At 42.6% G+C, this 17,060-nt stretch overlaps 1 protein-coding gene across 1 annotated transcript; it reads right to left on the minus strand.

Moving 5' to 3' along the window:
* Positions 1-207: 207 nt before the first annotated feature.
* On the minus strand, positions 208-12,000 carry dnah9 (dynein, axonemal, heavy chain 9). The gene is made up of 10 exons (XM_034571508.1): positions 11,602-12,000; positions 7,374-7,570; positions 7,129-7,287; positions 5,741-5,871; positions 5,367-5,578; positions 3,072-3,305; positions 2,789-2,956; positions 2,200-2,316; positions 1,958-2,108; positions 208-326 (listed from the first exon to the last, which is right to left on the minus strand). The coding sequence occupies exons 1-10, from the start codon at positions 11,998-12,000 to the stop codon at positions 208-210; spliced, it is 1,887 nt and encodes a 628-aa protein (XP_034427399.1).
* Positions 12,001-17,060: the final 5,060 nt, after the last annotated feature.

Genomic DNA, 17,060 nt, shown 5'->3' on the forward strand with positions numbered 1-17,060 from the left:
GAAATCTGACAACCCATGCAATCGTAGCCAATACCTTCCCAGTGGCCAGTATTCCACAACATCATTTTTATGAGGCCTTTAAAAAACCTTTACATAATGTTATGAAGAGGAGCAGCTAGAGCAACAAATTCACAGTGAGACCGCTGGAAATGAACAACCACAAACCAATTCAGTTTTTAATCTGTGTTGTTGGCGATGGGAGGAAACTCACGGGCAGGAGAGGTGTCTGAATTTGGAGAACTGGGTCTGGATGCGGTTCTGTAGACTCTGGGCCCATCTCAGCCCGCCAGCTACTGGAGGCATATTCTTACTCACGACTGGCGAACCTGAGGAAGTCAAGTGTGTTTACTACAAAGTTAATGGTGACTGAGATAAGAACCACACTATGTTGTCAGAGTACACACAATGCACAAAATGAGGTTGCCCCAGAGAAGAATGAACCAAATAAACCTTCGGTATGGTGATGGTATTGTCTTAAATCTCTCTTGATGGATCCCTCTCTTTCTCATTAAGCGTTTCAAATTGAGATTCCAAGTTAAATCCCTACATGAACCTGTGAGTCCTTGCAAACTGTCCCTGAGGCTCCTTAAGCCATTTTCATGTCCTGCGGAGGATCTCCCGAAAAATGGGGGAAAGAGAAAGTCCGCAGAAACTCCAGAGGAGCTCATTTGTGTTCACACAGAGTTCTGTGCATGTACAGTATGAAAGCAGCCTAATACATCTGACTCTTAGTTCTCTTGTTTTTCCAGGTTTTCGGGCAGTTTGGGCCATAATTAGGTAAGTGAGAGACAATGGGAAATGAGAGGAGAGTGTGAGAAAGAGAGATGGGGGAACAACATGCAAAGGTCCACTATAGCTGGACCTGCACTGGGGCTCTGCTTTATAACACTCTATTTATCTATAGTGCTATCTAGCCACCAAGATTGTTTTCATTTTATTTCCCTAAGATCTCAGATATGGTGAATGTTTCCGACATTTCTGCTGCCCCCCCCCCCCCAATACAATGCAAGTGAAAAGCAATTTTGTTGGATGCTGAAAATAAATGACAAGAAATTGTAACAGCTAAAAACCTCTCTGTCAAGCCACTTGCTTTTGGCTGTGTCTGGAATTAGTGTGGTTTCCTCATTTGCATATTCACTACTCCCTGTTTGTGGTAATTTACTCAGCAGTTGTATCAAGGTTAGGCACTTGGCGATCATCGTTTTTCATCATCACAGCTATAGACTAATATGTGGTCTCTTTTACTTGGATACTGATATATATATATATAGCATACTGTAGTGAAATTACATATATTTATATATATGTAAATGTCATATACCACACTTACCTATATAATATCAGTATATTTATGCATATGTATGTGTTCATTTCAATATCTTTTTATACATAATTCACAAGTACAGTATACAGGTTTGTACAATCAATCTGTGCACTCAAGTACGTTTGTCTACCAATAATATTCTGTCTGTAGTGAAAGGTGTGTATTATTGGTATTCTCTATATTGTTATTTACTTTTATTATAGATTTATTCTCTCATCGTATCTCATCTATTCTTATTTTGTCCTACCTTCCACACCAGTCAGTTTAAAGTTTAATGTCTAATCTTCACCTTTTTGGTACTGAGGGGGAGGCTGAAATCTCAGAGCCAGGTATCTCAAAACCAAAACGATGTGTGAAGCTTGATGCTACCAAGTGACAAAACATGTTCAACCAACCCTTGAACAGATAGATACCCCAGATTGAACGGATAACCCCAGTCATCTCAAACTGTAACACAAATTATACCGTTTTTAATTTCCATACACAATTTGCCCAACCCGAGCTACATGGTTTAACCTCCCGATCACTCTCTATTTTGGGGGTCATCATTTTGTTGAAGCTTTGCTCACTCTTGTCTTTGTAAAGTAATTAAAACGAAAATTGTAAAAATACAGGAATTGTTCTGAATCTCACCAAGCTCCTCTGTAAGCTGGATGTGTTTGTCATAGATGAGTTTACAGCTGTTCAGTTCCTTCTCAAACACAGTGACAAGGAGAGGGTATCGGCTCACAGCATCGGCTGCCACTAGGGGGCGTTCCAGCAAGCTACCAAACATATCCACAACCTGCAGACAACACATTAGCAAAAGGGCTTTAGTACTCGTTCGTGACGGGGTTTGTGCATTTGTTAGAAAGAGACAGATTCAGTTCCCAGACCTTGAAGGTGGGCTGCAGTCCGCAGGCATCATCGAAAGCCAAACAGAAGATGGTTCCTAGTCGTCGCTCTATGTCATCCACCCTCAGATTGAATTTCCTCACATCTCCTTCAAACTCCTGCAGGGAACAAAAAGCACAGCTACAGCGGCAGCCCAAAGAGCACACAGCTTAGACTGCACCAAGACGGCATATTCCTTTTCACATCTCACTGACTCAAAGCCATCCAGAGGGGAACACTGACTGGGTCTTACACGAAAAATAAATTACTTTTCTTGCCACTATTCAGAAACATCTTTGTTAAGCAACTAAGGAGTATTGTGGAAAAAAAAACTACTTTGGTAGAAAACCAATTTGCTCCACAAACGCAGGACTGACCAGGTTGTAGTGGTGTTTGCCTGCTTGAATAAAAGAAGCATAAACTGAGAAGTATTCAGGGGTAAACATTACACTGAGTGAGTAGCCTGTGTCTAGTATTTCATAAAACCCTTGCATCTCACTTCAATAGTTGCTCTTCAAAATGTATGCCTATTTTCCCCTGCAGGCATCTGAGCGAAACCCCTGTGCACCCACTGATCCTCACACTCCGTACCGTATTGTTCAGGTCCAAGCAGTCATAGGGCTTCTCTGTGATGAATTTGAAAGTATCTGCAAAATCTTGGTGGAGCAGCTGGACCTGCTCGCTGAGTGCGCTGCCTCTGACAGCTCCAATCACCAATTTCTCCAGCTTTAACATGTCTAAAGCTGTTAACAGGATGTCCTATAGGGAGACAGTGAGAGGAGGTTGAGGGCGATTGAGCTCAACTACAGTATCACTGAAGTGACTGCATCTCAATTCTCATGCCAAAAGTGCTGACCTTTGATTAAATACTCACCTTAATGGCCTGGATTCTGTCGATAAAGCAGTCAAATCTTGAGAAGACCAAAAGCGGAGAAAAGTCCCAAGGCTTAACCAATTTCCTGGCCCTCTGGTACTCGGTCAGATTGACCCTGCGGTCCTCGTAAGTGGTCCTGAAGAGCTGCAGGATCTCCAGGCAAGTCTCCACCGTCAGGAGACTCTCAGAGACCTCTCCTTTCAGAATCTCATCTGGAACTAGAAACGCCTGGGCCTGGTGTTGCAGAGGAGAAGCAGCTACAGTAAGTTTGGATTCCAACTCACAGTTATACGCAATGGAATGGATTCTATTAAGCCCAAAGTAACCTCCTCATTATGTGCCAAACACAGACTTATACAATGTTAGCTCTTATATCATATTCATTGCACAAACGCTAGCTTAGCAAAGATATTTTCGGGCACAAGTGATGGATGGATTTGTTGTGGATTGTTTTGGACTTGTGCCCATCAATCTAGATTTTGATTGAGTCATTTTCAAATCCTTCAGAGACATATCTGGTGCGGACTTTCCATTCCACTGTTTCTTAACAGAATCATATTGTTAGACACCGTGCACTCCTTAAATGGAAACATGTCTTGCCACCTAACCATGGCAGATGGATGAAGGATGTATTGCCCTATATCAAGTAAGAGAATATAAGATTTCCTCTGAAAGGCTCATTAAGAAACTTTGAAAAAACATGGTTAGCCTTTGTAATATGTAAAAACTATGTTAAGGCCCTTACACCTATTCCAGAAGATGGGGGTAACTAAAACAGCATCTAAGTTTATCTTAGTTGGGCTTACAATACAAATGTGCTAAAGCATGAAGACAGCATAATGCAACTCCCTATAGGTGACAATAAGCGACATCCCATACATTTGGCTGCAGTCGCATATCAGTCCCTTAAAATGCTTGATTTCTTTCATCATTTATGCTAAAGCTAAGCCAACCATCCTCCTGGTACTAGCTAAATACTTAACAAATACATTGAGAGTGGTATCGATATTCTTATCCAACTCCTGGCAAGAAAGCAAATAACCCTTTATTTTATTGTTATTATCGTTTTTACACTAGTGCAGTTCCTGTTCTGAACATATCTGTGTGGACTTGGATGTTGGCTTGGCCTGTGGTAATGCTCCAGAGTCTACTTCTTACGTCTACTCCTCAAACACACCTACAATATACTTTCACGTTTTTATTGTTTGCGTGCTGGACGTGGTGTGTGCAGTCTATGGTGCAGAGTGGAGTTAGAAAACTTTGTGTTCATCCTACCTGGTTTATGTCCCACCCCCACTGCCTGCTTCAGAGTGCTGGATGCATGTTGATTCAATTTGTATTCATATGGAATTCATCACATGCGTTTAAGTAGGTAGATAACTTTGATAGCCTATGTCACACCAACTCACACACGGACATCATGGGTAGGATGTTTTCCAGGAAGGACTGAAGTAAATTGAGACTGCCCTCTGTAAACCGCTGTGTCACATAAATGTCCCAGGATACACAATTCAAAGAGAGAGAGAGGAACTTTGGAGAGGCTTGTGAAAACGTTTGTCAACTGCCCCGCTAGAGGGTTAATCTAACACTGCTGGCTTGTTAGTCTTTCCCGGGAAAACTTTTCTGATGCACTGTGCATTTTCAGCAGCAAATTACTTTTGTGTCCAATAAACTGAACACAGAGAAACTGAACTGGACAGAAAAAAGCATTCTAACCACAGAAAGTGAAACTTCATCAACAGGAAATCCAACCAAAAAAACCAGCACTCACCTACTTTGTACTGAAAGGTGACATCTGACAATTACAGGTCAGAAACACAACGGTGATAACTAATGAGCAACAAAGATTGTTATTTGAGCCCGAGTAATATATTGGTTGGCCTTTCACAGACATATCACTGCTGGCGTTTATGTTTTATCATTGTGCAGAATAAAAAATTGAGAAAAATCTGCATTTATTATTAATTTACATTTTATGTAAAATGATAATAAAAATTATATATATATATATATTTATAGATACAATTATATTATTTTAATTTTTTTAAAGTATATTATGTTTTTGTAATTTAAGTTTTAGATATTTTGTTGTATTTAAGTTGTCTTATATTTATAGTTATTTATAATAAAGGCTATGGTTGAATTATAAAATCTCAAGCTTCATATTCATTGGCTGATAAATCGATGCTGGTAATATTTTACTCCCTAATTACTATTATTACCTAATATCCATATAGTTACGTCTCAAATCTTTACAACAAAAATAAAACAAAGAAAAGTATAACTGCTGCTGACCTGCTGTATGAGGAGGTTGCAGGTCTCCTGCAACAGAAGGATGAGGCGTTGTGGTGTGTTGTAGTGTCTGGAGTTTGCCCACACCAGGCACACTGTGTGCATCAAAGGGCCAATCTGACGTCTGACTTCAGGAAACTCCATGCTCTCCATGTCCTCAAACAGGCCCTTGAGGGGCATCAAGTAGATGCTGATGTCCTTTGCTTCTTCCAAGGCTGGCAAGTGAAAATGTGATCAAAGTCAGTTCAACCACCACGTGTGAAAAAGAAGATGGTGATGAATCATCTCAAATCATGCCTCAACCAGATACACGCTGCACCTCAGAGACCCAAGACTAATTACATGTTTCTCTCAGGTCAGATGTACAGATTCATTACCTGCAGAAACGTTCTGTTGCATGTTTGTAAAAGCAGGGAAATAGCTGCTCTCCGCAGCCTCCAACAGCTTCCCCATCTTATTCACTTTGGAGGATGTTAACTGGGAATGGATACCATCCAAATCTGCATATCTTCAAGTGGGAAAAAGAAAGATGGAGGACAAAAAGGTTCCTGTCACATTTAAAAAAAAACACTGGATTGTTGCACAACTTACTTTTAAAACTCTTTAAAACTCGTTTATATGTTCTGTTCTGATAAAAATTACCTAATTTGAAGGATCAGTGTCTGCTCTAGGAGGATTGGCATGTAAATCTCCTCTTAATAGTAAACTTTTATTTTATAACCAGGTTAAGTTTGAACGTAAAAAACAGATGAGGGCTGCTGCACACAGCAGGATTTTTAACTCTTGACCATTTTAGAAATGTGGGAGATGAGAGACACAATGACAGATTTAACCGATTTTTAATGTCGTAATCTTCAGAACACACACACTGGGGGATGTGTGCGAGAAGGTCAGACCACACACTTGCCGTTTGTATGAAACGATTTCACATTGGCAATTCCAGAGACTTGAAATCTCACAGAAATTTGCGATATTTTGTTCTTCATCTCTCAGTTGTATTTTAATGGCGTTTGGCAAACTATTGTTAGGTGCATTACCTCCACCTTCTGAGCTGGAGTGTGGAACATTTACGTGATTAAAGAAAAAACAAACATGGAGGAGGACCAACGTCGTGTGCTCTGTTTGTCTACAACTATGGATGCAGTCCTGGCTGAGAAGGCGTATATATATTTTGCAGCACGAGCTGGAAATGTATTGTTTTTAGTCACAACTGTACAAGTACCTAACATCTGGTTGGTGACACTTCCAGGTCAATGCACTCTCTCTTTCACTCTCTCCTGCTATTGTGGGTTTCTGTCGTTGTATGTTTGATATTTATGTGATGAGGTTCCGACTGAATCGGTAACAATACAAATATTTTGTAAAACCCCAAACTTCAGGATTATTTGGGCAGATAATGAGCACAGAGTGACCTCCAGTTGGGAACGCCTCCACGATTGTTGGAAGGGGCAAATGGGGTCTAAGATCAGGCCCTAATATCCTCTAAAGTGCAGCAGCCTTAACAGAACAAACTTTCTAAGATGTAATTCTGCTACGTTAGTATAAAAAAGAAGAGAGCACCAAATTGCTTTTGTCCCTTGACAGCGCTAGTGTGCTCTGAAAATCTAAACAATTAGTAGCATCAGCAAAAATTATGAAAAAAACGAACCAACTCTGAGGTCCTACAGGGACATTGTGTTATTTACACACAATCTCCTCCCTGGAACAAGTGGAGCTGAGGAGCTGCCAGTGGATACTTTGTGTCTGTAATAACTGAGGTGCTGACCTGTTCTTCCAGAAGAGCAGCTCTGTGTCAGGTGTGGGGTTTTTGCCTTCCAGCAGATCCCCAGAGGAGTCTATCTTCAGGACGGCAGAGATCTGACGGCTCCACTCAATCACGGCTGACTCCAAGGAGTGGATGATGCATCTTTCCACCATTCCCCCCCTGTGTGGTTTCAAAAACCATTAGAATGTACAAGTAGGAGAAATGATGCATTGACACGAACCTTTGTGTCCCAGCTGTTTGTTTACCTTTTGCCCATCTCCAGGGCGGCTTGCTCCACTCTCTCGAAGTCCATGGGGAGAGGCAGCAGAGTCTTGCCTTGGACTTGGCCTGACACCACAAACACATCGTTCTTGAGGGAGTGGACGTTTTGCACGACATCGTCACACACTCCCGGTGGCCATTCAGTGTGGTTGCTACTGTTAGACACCAGCATGTCCAGCAGCTGTGAACGTGTAAGGAAATAAGAGTTTTTAATGCAGAAAAATATTTGCTTTGGAAAAAACTTTCAATGTATCAAGTGGTGGAGGAAACATCCAGATCCTTTACAAGGTCTGCGGGAATAGGTTTGTGCTTAATTAATGCGTTTTAGACTAAGATACCTAACTTCTTGAAGTCCCCTATTTTGTTTTAAAATCTTGTTGTAGGTCTTCATTATTGAAGTAAATGTTTTCATTGCATGAGCTTTGCTATTTAGAACTGTAGTCCACCTAATACCCACAATCCACAGTGACTGGATCAACAAAATACATAATATATTAAGATTTGTATTTATTTTATTGAGTTAATATGTGCTTAATCAAGCTAAATCAAAAATTTAAGTGAATATCTAAATAATTAAATATATAATGCACAAGCATTTGGTGAAAGAACTGAAAGAAGTGATAGCACAATGTGAAATATAGTCCATTTCAGCAAGAGTCCAGAATTTTTATCACATCTAAAATAAGTACTACAAACTATATATAATTTAAGATACACATTCTAAGTGTTGATTACAAAGAATGATGTATTTCAATTCATTTTCATACACAAATCTTAAGGTTACTGGCGTAACCCCTGTTCTCTGAGTAGCATTAATGACATGTCTCAATATGGGATACGCCCCTTGTGCGTATTCACAGAATCACATATACCAATTCGCCAGCCTTGAGTGGCTGGCAGTTTTGATGTCTGCGTCAAGGTGCCGCACCTTTAATGCGGCTGTGTGGGGTCACACGTCATTCAAAAACAAGCACATCTCTTCTCGCTTTACCCCAGCAGCAAGAAGGACAGTCTGGTGAGACATCTCACGCATGCTACTCAGAGAACCGGGGTTACAACAGTAACCTAAAGTTCTCTTTCTTAGCATTCATTTCGATGTCTGACTATGGTATATGGAGACTCCCATATTGCCAGCAAGCTTATCTCAACGACTGACCGCCAGACCCCCCTTCACGCAGAAGGGAGTGGATGAGGCCAGCTATCTGCTGCACAAATGTCTTGGATAGAGACTCCCTTGAACAGGGCCCAAGAGGTCGCTCGACCTTTAGTAGAAAGTGCCGGTAAACCAGTCAGAACCTGGAGGCCCAAGCTGGAGTAGGCCATCACAATGGCGTCCACTATCCAGTGAGAAAGTTTTTGTTTGGTGATAGGTTTGCCCCAGTGGGGCTTAGCCCAGGACACAAACAACTGATCCCCTTTCCTAAAACTTTTTGTCCTCTCCACATATGTGTGTAAAGCAGGGACAGGGCACAGCATTTGTAACCGCTGCTGTTCTGCACAACCATAGGGTGGAGGCTAAAAAGCTGACATTTCCACTGGGGCGCATGGATTAACAACCTTGGGAACAAATGCAGGATTCGGCCTCAGCTTCACCCCAAGGTTCCCTGGGGTGAACCGCATAAATGCCGAATGTACAGATAAAGGGTAAATATCACTGACACGTTTAGCTGTAGCCAAAGCCAATAACAGAGCCAACTTCAGGGATAATGTTTTCATGTCCACGTTATCCAGTGGTTCAAACGGGTGACTAGAGGGCTCCCAGCACCACTGTTAGATCCGAAGATGGTGACATAGGGTTACTGATGGGCAGCAATCTCCGTGCACCTTTCATAAAATGACAAACCAGGGGGTGTTGGCCTGCTGGTTTTCCATCAAATCTAACATAGCTAGCAGAAATAGCTGCCAATTAAACTTTGACAGTAGAAAATGCCCTCTTTTCATCAATTAAGTCCTGCAGGAAGGACCGGATTTTACCAACTTGACATCAAAAAGGGATTTCCTGTGCCTTAGCACACTAATCCTTAAACATTCTCCACTTACAGTCATAGAGAGTCCTAGTGGATGATGCTCTGGCATTCTGAATTGTGTTACCAACACTCACGATTAAACCACTCACGGGCCAAACCCAAAGGGCGAGCCGCTCTGGATGACGGTGAAATATCTGTCCACACGCCTAGGAGAGCAGGTCTCTGCCCAGCAGGAGAGGTAATTAGTGACCGTGGAGGAGGTGTTTCACTTCCGCCAGCCAGTGCATGGACGGCCAGCTAGGGGGCGATCAAAATCAGTGACAGGCGATTCTCCCGCACCCTCAGCAATGTCGGTGGAATCAACGCCAGAGGTGGAAACGCGTAGAGCGGGACGGGCAGCCACTCGTGTGTTAACGCATCCACCCCCAGCGGTGCGCTTTGGTCATGCAGGGAGACGAACAGTGGAAAACGGGACCAAATCTGATCTACTACAGCTGGATGAAGTGTCCACTTCTCATAGAGAGGATTTCCCCTGGACAAAAGGTCCGCACCCAGATTCTAAATCCCGGGAATGTGGGTCACTCTCACGGTGAGGAGATGCACCTCGCCCCATAATATCAGTCTGCATGCAAGATTGTGTAACTGTGGAGAACGATTGATATACATACGGCACCGTGGTCGTATTGAACGTCCTCACTTCAGATTAAACCATCTTGTCCTTTCTGGTAATACCAACATCGACATGCACTTCCCCGCTGCCTGTACAGTGCAACACTGGACGGGTAGGCAAAAGCGCGCGAATATGGTGATCTCGCCCCACGCAGAACTTTCGGGCACGTCGGCTATGTTGTTCTCATACATACCGGGTGGGGGTTCCTCGGTAGTGGCAATGGAAAGGATCGGGCGTGCTAGTTGTCAGCGGAGACTCTTCGCTGTGAAGCGTGATGCAGCCCGAAACACGCAAGCAGACCTGGTGTCCTTGCTCGAAATTGTATTTCCACAGGTGCACAGGCGACGGGCATCGCCTTGCTCCGAGGTGGAGGGAAGCTTTGCAGCTTGGACCATTTAGATTGGTGTGCTAAAGGGAAGCGAATTATCTGGAGTGATAACTCTGTTAGCTGGCTCCGATGGTAGGCACTGTGGTGACCGCAGGCTCCCGGTGCAGTTAGCTTGCTAGGAAGTTAACACGCTAGCTAGTTTTAATAAAACTACCTATGGTGAAGGCAGTCGGATTAGCGTCCCTTACCACTAGCATCCAGCGATGGAGGTGTTAGCTCTGTTCTATGGACAGTAGCTAGTTATCATCGACGCGGATCAGACTAGCTTGTTCGTGAAGAGATGTTTTAATGACATGTGATGCCACGTCAGCCTTATTTAAGGTGTGGCACCTTGACGCGGACGTCACGACTGCCAGCCACTCAGGGCTGGCGAATTGGTATAAGTGCTTCTTTGAACATGCACGAGGGGGTGTATCCCATAGTGAGACATCGAAACTAATGCTAAGAAAGAGAACCATTTATATGTATGTATATTTACAATTACTTGTTTTATTTATATGCCTAATTTGCTACTAACAAGCTCTATATTTTATAGTTCCACCCATATATATAATATAGATAACATGACTTCTCCCCAAGAGTGAAGCAAAAGTGTTTTGAGGGGATTAGAACATGGAAAAAGGACATTAAGCAACTTCACATTAAATCATTTTTTCTAAAAGTTGTTTTCTGTCATTTTAGGTAGTTCTCATCACACTGATGTTTTGTGGACGCAAACACTTCACCCAACCCTCCATCAGCATGGTGGTGAGTAGATAATGAGTGAACTTTCATTTTTGGCTGAACTACCCACACTGACCACAACAGAGTGCTGGTTGCCTGTTTGCGAGATTTGCGTTCCACATACAAGTACATAGCATAAAACAGTAGTTGAGTAAAAGTACTTAGTTACTTTCCAGAAACTAATGCAATAAATGGAGTCCCCATCCCTCTCTTTGTATCAGTAAGCAGGGGTTAGCAGGGGTAACTGGTTAGCTTTGGATTGTCGGTTAATTAGATTTTGACGGTTACAGGCAGAGTTGGTATTTATCTTTCAAATCTGCTAAATACTTAAGTCTTTACTGACTGTAGTACTTATACCTGGTACTTGATCAAATGTACTTGGATGACTGATTTGGAGTGATGTACAAACTTCACAGTCAGTTCATGAAGCCAGTCCCCAACCGCACAGAGAACCCATTGCTCACCTTATCTATGGCGGATAAGAGATCCAGCGGGTTGGAGGGCATGTGCCCACAGTTCAACTTCTCCCTCATGGTCTCCACAGTGAGCGCAGTGTTTTCCCGCTTCATGAAGTACACAGCCTTGGTTCCTGGTGACGAGGAGGAGAGACAGGTGGCGGACTGGAGCGTCCCGCCGGCGGTTAAACACACGAATAGGCTCCGCCGCTCGGCTCTGTCCAGGAAGTCCTGCAGCACCTGGTGGTTCTCCTCGATGGAGACACATTTCTGCCACTTGTCCTGTTTGACTTTGAGGGATTTCAGCACGAAGTCGGCGATGAAGACCAGCCTCCGATCCTCGACAGGTGACGCCTCTGTGTTGGCTCCTTTTTCCCCTGCCTGATCTGATTGTGTCTCGGTCGCCATGGTAACCCAACAGCAGCGTAGACCCGGTCGTTGATCAGTAAGGGCAAACTCAAATCTTGGGTCTCTCCAGTAAGGGCAAGCTCAAATCGTGGGTCTCTCCAGTAAGGGCAAGCTCAAATTGTGGGTCTCTCCAGTAAGGGCAAGCTCAAATCGTGGCAGCGGTAGCTTGTGGAGGCACTTCCGATGTGTAAAGGCAGCTGCCTTTGTTGCCACACTCTTGAAAGGCATCTGCCTTTACACATCAGGCAGCTGCCTTTGTTGTCCTACTGGTTAGAGGCAACTGCCTTTGTTGCCAAACTGTTTAAAGGCAGCTGCCTTCGTTGCCACACTGTCTTAGAGTAACTAAAGCTGTTTGTGATTGATATAAACAGCTTTTGTGATTGATACAAACAGCTTTATCCGTATATATATCTATATACTGGTTTATGAAAGTTTATTAGATAGTTTGTTAGCTCTCGGGGGGGGTTGGACTCAAAATGAAGTGTGTCTGGTGTGTCTGGTCGTGTGTCTGGTCGTAGGACCAGACACACTCTCCATTTATATATATGTTCTCGCTAGGCTGAATAAATGTATTCAGTGTTTTTGTGTTACAAGACAGCAAAGAGAGACTCAAAAAATGTTACTTTCCAATTGCATAAACCATTTACATTTTTATTTAGTATCATAAGTTGGCTTTGGCCCAAATGTTTCATAGGCATTCTCCAAGGACTCTTAGTTAAATACACTAGACTTATTGTTACTCCTTCAACTTCAATATATTTTTTATGACTTATGAACTTATATTGTGTAAAAGCATCAGTGCATATAGACAAATGAAAAACGAAGCTGTACACAACAAACAGCTACTGACCTATTTCTTTTAACCAAGTTTTATTCTCATGTCTTCAGTATTTGTATGAATTCAGTTAACTGACAATGGCTACATGGACAGCAATATTGATACAGGCTGGCTTATCCTGTTAAAATAAAGTGAAATGTACTGATATTGAAGCAAACTGTTATTTATACTTTCCTGGCTAACCAGTAATTTCAAGTACATCTCCACCAAGGTTACCAAGTACAACTTGAAAAAGAAGTTAATGACAGATAGACATTCAAATTGTGTAAATAATCGCCTTGTATTTTTTTTATGGTAAAATGGTTTGTATTTATATAGAGCTTTTCTAGTCTTGATGACCACTCAAAGCGCTTTACAGTACAGTTTTCCATTCACCGTTTCACACACACATTCGTACAGTGCATCTATTAGCAGCACTTTTTGTGCTTTTTTTTCTATGTTTGAGTAATTTGTGCAAATGCAGATCATAATAACTAAATCGAAGCATTAAATTAAAGCATTGTCTATTGTAATGACATATTGTGTCAGTGAAGGTAAATGTTAATAATGGGACCTTACAAAGGGCTACAGAGCAATAACAGACACAAGCAGCAGGTCTAACGTGTCAAAGATAGCAGGGTATTGTAGTATGGACTGGGTTAAAGTGAATTTAATAGAAAAAAATCTTTGAAGTTAAAAAGGCACCAACATTAATTGGCTAATGATACATTGGTAACAGCTTCTCACCATCATTATTTCAGACAGAGAAGTAAAGTCATAGAAAAAGTATTTTTTATGTAACTCATTGAAAAGAAAGCAGGGTTCCAGTTTCAGTCATTAAAGGTCCAGTGTGTAAGATTTAGGTGAAAGGGATCGATTGACAGAAATTTTATATAAATAATCCTAGTGTGTTTCATCTAAATTACACAAATTGTTGTTTTATGTACCCTAGAATGGGCCCTCTATATTGAAATTCTTTATATTTACATCAGGGGGGGTCCGTTCTATGGGGGCCGCCATGTTTCTTGTAGTAGCCTAGATGGGGGTTTACCACAGGTTCTCTTTCATGTTTGGAAGGGGAGGATGAGGTGAGGGGTATTCAGCTGCAACATGCAACTTCATCACTTTATGTCACTAAATTCTACACACTCTTTAAGAATCATGTTCCATTGACATCCAACTCTCTATCAACATCTGAAAATGATGTCTGGATAAAGGTCATTAAACAGAAAGACACACCATTCCCGTTGGCATCAGAAACTGGTTACATCACCCTGGCAGTCTTGACATGATTTGCCCTGAGACTGTTCTGTGGATCTCTACAACTGACTTAGTATTTGAAATATAAAACACCATAGGCTGACACACCTTGAAAATGTCTCTACTGCGTCACCTCAAGCTGCTAGACCAAAGACAAGTGAAGGAAAGACCTTTTCCTCTAATTTTGGAGACAAATGGAAACTAACTAAATCCATTCCAAAAACGATCTGATTGGCATATCTGCTGAAAAAGACATGCACAAAAGGCTACATAAATATACATGTATTTTGTACCGGAATGTACAGATGGTAATGGGAAACCTAGTGTGAGTAGCCCAAGCGCTCATCTACATTATGTGCTGACTAGTCTCACTTCTTTTTCCATCGTGACTGGATTTCTTTGGCTTTGAAAAAAATATTATTATGTCATCTGTTCTGTGTCGCTGTTAGGAGTCTGAAGTCTGAAGTGTGGCAGAAGCACGTCTTTTAAATGATCAGTAGAGCAAATATAAGAATTAACATTGCATGGGCCCATAAAATGCTTTAAAAAATCTTAATAAAGTTTAACTACACCCCAAAACATTTCTTTCAGATGAAACCCAATATATCTAAATATTTAGTAAAGAAAATATTTATTGGGGAATTTGGCCACATTCAAATATTGTAATAAACTTTGTCTTGGATGTGAGAACAAAGAGAGCCTGCACACAGAATGAGTGTACTGCGTACACAATAAAAGGAAGAGGAGTATCAGGAAATGATAACCTTTATTAATATTATTAATAAATTCATACAGCCACGGCTTTGCACACAGGGTTAATTGATCACAGTCTGGGTACTAGACTCCCCCCAAGTGCCACCCATATGGGCAGACAACTAGTGTAAGGGCACTGCCAATCTAAATCACAGCACATGGGAGTTACACAATATTAGAACACTGCAACCTAATACAGCACTGCAACCCAAACAGGAATTACACCCCCTCAGGGCACAACACACAATATTACAACACAGTAAACTCCCTTCACACTACAAACTTGCACGTGCTATCAGGCCACATACAAAGGCACCTAAGGATCTAATCAAGGTCCCTCAGCTGTTTTCTCCCACAATGGTACTAGGCTTTAAGCTAGCCCTTTCAAAATCAATAACATTTAACATAAATCACAAAGGACATAACACACATTACTTCAAAAAGAACAAGTCTATTAAAACCACTTAACTCTCCCTGGGTGCAGGACCCTCCCCTGGGAGGTCTGTGCTTAAGTGCTAGTCCGGCTTCAGTCAAAGTCTGCTGTGGGGAACACCGCCGGTCCAATGCAGTGAAGCGTCTCTACGTACTGCAGGAGAGCCTCTTCAACAGGCTGGAGAGGGGACAAAGGCACTCTAGTTTCCCTGCTACCGCTGTCTAAACCCTACCTGATGTCCTTGGCGCGTCTCCTGCAATGTCTGCTGTCCTCCCTGCCTCTCTCCTTCCCCGGCAACCTGCTTGGGGCCGATGCCCTCTCCTGCGATGCCTCTCTCCTTCCCGGGTGCCCCAGCTGAAGGTCTCTGCGCTTTCCACCTCTGAATCTGCTTCCTCCCCAAATCGTTATCCCCTGAACTGAATACTGATAGATTCTGGTACAGCAAATCACGGATGGCTGCCAATTCAGGGGTCCCAAAACCTTTCTGATGTAGCCCAAGATGTGTTGACAACTTTATCAGTCGTTGCTGATAAACGTGAAACACCCCCGTCTCTGCCACCCCCAAAAGTGTTCTGCCTTACTCCCTACTGCAAGATCAGTGTGCAACATCCCAACTTTCGTTTCTTCCTCCAAGGTGAGAGTGTAATAGGTTACGTTGAAGACCCAGACAGGCAGGATGCCCTGTTCCACCCTACAGACAACCCGTGCCACCATAACATCACACTGATTCAGCAGGCTCCAGAATTCCCTTTCGAACAAGCCCGATAGCATTTTCTACACTACAAGTAATGATGGCTTTGCTGCCGGGGGGAATTACGGTTTCTAGGGGGCCTGTGACAGCTTGTGGCTTTTCCTTATCTGCCCGCACAATAAGGGGCAATGATTTACCCATTACCCTACATTCATTTTTCCCAAAGTCCACCACTGCCCCATACTTGAGGAGGAACTAAAATCCTAGAGAAGGTTCCGGAGATGGAACACCAAAAACTCTGCAACTAATGCGAGAGAATCAAACTGACACACAGTGTGCCACTTTCCTAGGATTCCCATCCACCCACCATTTGCAGCCGAAACATCCCCCTGGTGCCCAACCAGCTCTGACTCCCCCTTAGTGATAGCTAACCACACCGTTTTTGGAATCACAGACAATATTACCCCGCTGTCCACTAACAGGAGGGAGTCTAACCCGAATCTGGGGTGTCTGTTATATCCACATTCCAAACATCAACCCCTGCTCCTTTGAACCCACAGCTGGTTGCCCCACAAGGTACCACACTACCCCTGCGGTCCCCATCTGGTTTTCCAGAGGGCTGGGAGGGGTTTTGTCCCTTTGGGATGTTTTTTTTACTGTGGATTGAAGAGATCGCACTTCCTGTCTCAATTCCTCAACCAGCGTCGGCGGGCAGTACAGCTAGCCCTGCTCCAATCATCACTATCACACAGCTGAAAACATTGTGTCATGGCTGCTTTCAACAGTGTATAGTGGTTCTTAGCCTCTCTGGGCAAACCACTATACATGTCCCTAGCACGACCGGCCAACATAAGAGACATGAATTTAACTTTGACCCTGGATCAGACCCTTAAATCAAAGACATGAAATAAGAGAGCAACAAGAACACGTTAGCAATAAAAACTAAAATTTAGGATAAAAACAAGCAAAAGGTATGAAATAAGTAAAAAAAAAAAAAAGATGCTAGTGCTTCACTGTGCAGCATATAAAGTGCCTGTCTGTCTAACATGTGTATTGGCATGTGTATCGCTGTAGGAGACGTGTCCATTTAAATTACTCCTCCAGTT

The sequence above is a fragment of the Hippoglossus hippoglossus genome, chromosome 19 (assembly GCF_009819705.1).
Source record: "Hippoglossus hippoglossus isolate fHipHip1 chromosome 19, fHipHip1.pri, whole genome shotgun sequence".
NCBI lineage: Eukaryota > Metazoa > Chordata > Actinopteri > Pleuronectiformes > Pleuronectidae > Hippoglossus > Hippoglossus hippoglossus.

Bases quoted from the DNA above. Each gene is read 5' to 3' on its own strand.
- dnah9 (XM_034571508.1), bottom strand. From the start codon at position 12,000: ATGGCGACCGAGACACAATCAGATCAGGCAGGGGAAAAAGGAGCCAAC. The intron at 2,957-3,071 runs GTGAGTATTTAA...GTCTCCCTATAG, and splicing joins ACAGAATCCAGGCCATTAAG to GACATCCTGTTAACAGCTTT. The intron at 2,109-2,199 runs GTCTGGGAACTG...TGTTGTCTGCAG, and splicing joins GACTGCAGCCCACCTTCAAG to GTTGTGGATATGTTTGGTAG.